Raw genomic sequence first — 6,573 nt, 5'->3', positions numbered from 1 at the left:
ACGCGATGATCGTATATTTTTTTTCCTACCAACCATTTTTACAGCTTTACGAGCACCCCGTAATGCAGACTTGAATGGTGAAATGAGTACACCGTCGTTCATCGTTATTTGAGCTGATTTTATAATTCGTCAGATGGGGACAAGTCGTTTTTTTTCTTTACTGTCTTTTTCTTCTTTTTACTATTTCTCTTAGACTTCCCCCTCTTTATTTTCAACTTCTTTTTAACTGTAGCCATTTTTTTCATGCCCATACCCAAACTTCTCTTCACTCTCATGGTTTTATTGACTCCCCAAGCCACAGCTTTTTCACCAAGGCTAGCATCTTTTGCATGAAGACGTTGTAAAGCTTTTTCAGCAAGCGCTTTATCAGCCTCATGACGTGCTGCGATATTGTCAGGATTTTTTAAGTAAGCAATGTCATGAGCTTTACATGCTCTGTCCAGAGGATTTATACCTGGATCACCTCGAGCTAATCTTTTCGTTAATTTTGTACCAGGTCCACAATACTGATATCCCGGCACATGTAATTCTATAGGTAGTTTATTTATAACACTGTTGATAAAACCTTTGCCACGTTTAGTTGCAACTTTACTAATACGTCTGCTCTTAGCCATTGCAGATCTATGACTAATCCCAATCGTATAAATACTTGGTACTTATAAGCATATTGTTGAGTCAGAATTAAGTCATCAGCGGATTAACATAGTATTTAGTGTCATCTAAAATGATTCAAAATGAAGTTTGAAAAACAGACAGCTAAATTACCTGTGATCAATTTTGATCAAATAATTCAAGGTGATGAGAAAAAAATTCAAAAACGTCATGGTTCACTGCTACCAAATACTGTTCGAGCAGTCCTTTGTGGGCCATCGAACTGTTCGAAAACGAATGCACTCCTTGCACTAATTACTCATCCTAATGGTTTGAGATTTGAGAGCATTTATGTATACTCTAAATCATTGAATCAGCCTAAATATAAATTCTTAGAGTCAGCACTATAGCCTATAGAAGGAGTTGGATACTTCCCATTTAATGATCATGAATCAGTTGTTAATCCAGATAATGCACAACCGAATTCGCTTATGATATTCGATGACGTAGCTTGTGAGAAGCAAGATCATGTCAGAGCATATTTTTGTATGGGGCGGCACAAAAATGTTGATAGCTTTTATCTCTGTCAAACCTATACACGTATATGTATGTGAATACAGATATGCCCTACAGTGAATTCAAAGATTTATGTTCAGCATGCTGGAATGATAAGGAAAATGATAATAAACACGAATTTGTTGTTATTGATAAGGATAGCGAATTAAATAATGGACGTTATAGAAAAGGTTTTGATTGTTTTATAAGTATAAATTAATCATACTCTATACAAATTGACCCAGTCATAAATGACATTCAAGTGTGCAAACATGGCGTGTAGAAATATTTCTCAGCAGAAAGATATGCTGCTTCAGATATCTAAAGTTAGTGATACAATAAGACAGAAGCATCAAATATTAAAAGTTGATAAAGATAATTCTGAACAAGCTGCAAATGAAATTTTTAAACCTATAGTGACGCCGTTAAGGACATTAGTTGAGAATTCTAAAGTTTTGAAACATGAAATTAAAGAAGAAGCTGTGGAAAACTTTCCGTTAAAGAAACGCGAACATAGTGACTATCGGAGTAACTATCAAACTGTTTATACTAATGACAGTGAAATATATGATGGTCAAAATACTTTTCATGACTTAAATGGCAGTGGTACTAGTACCACCAGCTTGGACGAAATCATTATATCAGATCCCCCAATCTCTGCAAGTACACCGCTGAGATATCATAGCTCCATCTCCAAATATATTGAAATGTTAAATAAAAAAAATCCTAAAGGCTTAGGTACAAGATTTGGGATTCGTAAAAAAAAAATCAATTATTTTTTGGAAATTCACCTGTCCAATTTGGTGATAATACAATTTCAGTGAATCATCAAAGTTATGTCTTATCACCGGGACTTATAGAATTATTATTTAAAAGTGATCCACATGAAAAATCTATTACAAAAAATGATTTAGATGTATACCATAAACTGATCATTTCCACAAACACACACAGGAAAAATTATGAATTCGAAAGAAGTCTTTATGTTGAAAGGAGTTCTAAATATATTAAATATATTGCTGACTATGTTCAGTCACCAAAAAAAAAGGGTAAAGGACTACCAGACTTAATGACTGTTTCAAAGAAGCGAAAATATGTGGATTATATTTATTGGGATGATCCTAATGAACTCGTAGATCGCCTTCGTCTATTGATGGCATCTCAAACAGCTGGCAACTCTAGCCATTCGAATGAGATAATTTCAATTATTGAAGAGCTGCGTGAAGCTGAAATTATTTATTAAGAAAGACATTGATAATAATTCATCACTTATAACATAATATTCGAGAGGAGAGGGTCATCAAAATGGGTATCGATATATTTGGACGTGTATCTTCCCAATCGAATCAGGCACAATTTAAAGATTGCAGTAGTGGTGTTGGGTCACCTGGAAAAGGTTTCAAGTTAACAAATGATGGGCAGTTCGACTTAGACCAAAAGAGGTTATGTAATGTTGCCGAGCCTAAGAATGAAAGAGATGCAGTCACATATAATACTATGAAAGCTGCAATAAACCATATTGACGATAAATACAAAACTGTAAGCCAACAAGTTGATAACCTCATGAAGACATCTAATGTCGAGCCAATGGACCAACTAAAAATTGCAATAAAACAGGAATTAGACAATGTGAAAACAATTAGTGAATATAATAAATATCGTATAACTGATCTTGAAGATAAAATAACAGTTGAAATAGTTAAGCTAGAGGATAAAATGACGAGTAAAAATCCAGACCTCATTATTGAATTGGCAACCAAAGTGAATGCATTAGAAAAACTTGCTAGTGAACAGATTCATCATATCGAACAGCTATCAACTCGTGTAACAACAGTTGTGAGATCTATAGTACGCGATACTCAAACTATAGCGGATATTGATCGTAGGCTATCTAAACTTGAAAAACATGGAAAGTAAGAAGAAAGTCATAGCTCAAGAGCTACACAAACCAGCACGAAAAAATTATACTCGTCGTCATGTTGACATTCGAGGACTCGATGAAACTTGGCAAGCTGATTTGGTAGAAATGATACCATATAGTTCTGTAAAAAGTGGATTTAAATATCTACTGACAATTATAGACGTATTCTCAAAGTATGCTTGGGCGGTTCCTATTAAAAGTAAAAGTGCTGGTGATGTTAGAAATGCTATGAAGTCTGTATTACAACAAGGGAGGCATCCTAAAAATCTACACGTTGACCAAGGCAAGGAGTTTTACAATAAAGAATTCAAAGATCTCATGAAAAGTCATAAAATTCATTTGTACTCGACATTTAGCAACCTAAAAGCATCTATATGTGAACGTTTTAATCGAACTCTAAAAAACAAAATGTGGCAAGAATTCACAGCTCAAGGTAGTTATCGATGGATCGATATGCTTTAAACTTAGTTGATGCATACAACAATACCAAACATCGCACAATCAAAATGAAGCCCATTGATGTAACAACGGCTGAAAATGAAAAACAACTATTCAAGAAGATTTACAAACCCCTCCAAATCCATCAACCGTTGAATAAAAAGGAAAGCAAGTTTAAAGTTGGCGATAAAGTGCGAATAAACAAATACAAGCACGTTTTCGAAAAAGGTTATACACCAAATTGGACGACAGAAATATTCACAATAAAAAGCGTGCAAAATACTAATCCAACAACGTACAAGCTTACTGATTATCAAAACCAATCAATCGAAGGTGGATTTTACAATGAAGAGCTTAATAAAGTTAGATATCCTGATGTCTACCTTGTAGAAAAATAGTGAAAAAGCGTGGAAATAAATATTTTGTAAAGTGGTTAGGATTTGATAGCTCACATAATAGCTGGATAAACGAATCAGATTTATGAAAATTTTATTATATTAAAAATCAGTTTTAGATGCAATGTATTTTAATGAATAAATAAACAATTTTTCTATATAAATGTTTTCTTCATTTTTATTAAAATTTTTTTTTTTTTTACAAATTTCACTTTACAAGTTTAAAAATTAATAATTATGCATTATTTTTCTACTTCCATATATCCCCATGGTAGTGTATCTGTTGAATTTTCAAGCAAACGTCTTTTATCATCATTCCAACTAAATGCTAATTTTTGTTGTAAAACTGTCCTAACAATATGTTTATCACTTTTGATTAACCATTCCTTCTCTACAACGTTGCAATGTTCTAAAAGACATTTTTTAAAATCATCAAACTCAATCCTTCTTAAAGTTGAACCATTAACCCTTTTAGCTCTTTGTTCAACTTTATTATCTTTATATTTTCTATATGTATAAAGCTTGGCTCTTAAACCTATGAATTCCTCCATAATTTTACTATTATTTTCATCTTTCATAAGACCTAATACTTTTTTATTTTTTAATGGGATATTATATACATTATTTGGTGAATAATCTGATGTATCAAATTTATGAATATCACGTTTAATAATTTCGTAGATATTTGGCACTGTAAAATTATAAATTAGGCTATCAGTATCTGTATACATTAATTTTGAGGTATCATTATGAAAATTTTTTTTTACATAGTTATCATGAAAATCATAGATGAATGTCTTAGCTAAGTCAAGTATACTAAATCCTATATATATGTGGGCTTTGTAAAATGCACATGAACGTTTTTTAATTCAATTATTACCATGTCTTCGCCAAAAACAGTTAAACTATGAAAGTTAGGTTTAGAAATTAGCGATTTTGCACCAAAACGTCCTGTCCATTCTGTAACTATTCTAATTTCTTTATGTTTTCTAACATTTTCCATTGTTTTCCCAAATACAGCATTATTCATGAGCTTAAAAAAGTTTTTTTCAAATTCATTCTTCGCATTTTTACGGCAATCAGTATTTTTATCAATGTATGGTTGTAACCAAGCTGATTGTTCGAAGCCTAGAACACGATGAACTCTTACGAGCCTCATACCTAACTGAAGACACTGTTGTAAATTCTTATAATGAATTACATATCTTTCTTTTGAATATAAAGTAGTAATTAATTTAGATTGCTTACGGTTTGGTGGTACAAAATGTTCAGGACATAATGGTAGATCTTTATGCAGATCATGAAGCTCTATCGGATATTCTAAATCTACCTCTAGTATAAAACCTTTTGATTCGTTTGAATTAAAAATAATATCTATATTATCTACAGTTATATTTTCAACCCATTTAAATGACTTACACGGTAAGGGCATGCTCATCGCAGCTCCATATAAGTTATTCACATCAAAATACATTAAATAAGATTCAGGTTTATTTGGATCAAAGTTATCAGCCATTAATCGATTATTAGCTACAGCATGACGATTTGTACACTGTGACAAACCACCTCTTATACCTTTTTCTATAAATAATACCATTTCAGCATCATCTAGCAGTTCTAATTGAATACCAGTGAGCTTTAACATAGCATCAAAGGCTAATCCTGGTGCTGTATAATAATGGAGGGGATCTAAATTATAAGTATTATAACAACTACTTCGAAAATTTTCAAAAATATCAGCTAATGATAAGACATCAGTTTTTAAATACAAATCAGAATATTCACCGAGTGTTTTAATATTAAATTTACTCCAAACTAATTTTGCATGATCATAATCTTCATCAGATATATTATTATCATTCAGTTTAGAATAAAAATATGATTTTTTAGGTAATTTATCGTCATTCAACTTTACTATAGAATCTATGTACTCATACGGAAATACTCCTTTACGAGTAGCTAAACTAAACTGTTCATGATCGGAGTAATACATTTGTGTAATTTGTTTATCATTATCTGTAAGATATGATGCTAGTTTCTCTAGACCCGATGCCATAAATCGAAATGAGTCAATAAAACGCAATTCAACTAATGTATTTTGAATAGACTTTGTAAAAGATATATAACGTTCTTTATCAATAGGTAAAACAGTAACTGAACCTTTAAATCCGGTCAATAATGATTTAATAATAAAATGTGAATCGTAACCTGATAAGTTATGAAAAATAATAGGTATTTTATGAGATTGTTTGTAATTTAAATTGTATGAATTATGCGCAGGCCCACGATATTTGCCTGTGAAATGACAATGATCACGACATTTATAATCATTAGAATCGATTATTTTCCCGCAAATGTGACAATCTTTTGTTTCGATATGGTATCTTTTTTTATCATTATTGAGCGGCTTCATAGGTATAGGGTTTTTAAGTTTAAAATCAACTTTTCTTCCCAAAATTTCCAACTCCTTAATAAACCAATCAATACAATCAGAAGAGCGTTTGAGCTCGAACTTTGATAACGAAGAATCATAATTACATAAGACATAATAAGCTATACTATAAGGAACGTGTTTTTTAGTACCATTATCAGATTCAAGAGTACATTCTAAATCGGCGTAGACAACAAATGGGACAGGATCTTTATATTTAAAATTTTTAAATTTCAATATTT

General features: G+C 31.6%; 1 protein-coding gene across 1 annotated transcript; it reads left to right on the top strand.

Moving 5' to 3' along the window:
• Positions 1-3,573: 3,573 nt before the first annotated feature.
• LOC128668864 (uncharacterized) lies at positions 3,574-3,903 on the top strand. Its single transcript, XM_053742671.1, has one exon. It carries the CDS (start codon positions 3,574-3,576, stop codon positions 3,901-3,903), a length of 330 nt encoding a protein of 109 aa, XP_053598646.1.
• Positions 3,904-6,573: the final 2,670 nt, after the last annotated feature.

Source organism: Microplitis demolitor, chromosome 10 (assembly GCF_026212275.2).
Source record: "Microplitis demolitor isolate Queensland-Clemson2020A chromosome 10, iyMicDemo2.1a, whole genome shotgun sequence".
NCBI classification, from domain to species: Eukaryota; Metazoa; Arthropoda; class Insecta; order Hymenoptera; family Braconidae; genus Microplitis; species Microplitis demolitor.
This window is presented reverse-complemented; position numbering and strand designations above follow the sequence as displayed.

What these genes read in the sequence shown, in the direction of transcription:
- LOC128668864 (XM_053742671.1), top strand. Translation starts at nt 3,574, where the DNA reads ATGAAGCCCATTGATGTAACAACGGCTGAAAATGAAAAACAACTATTC.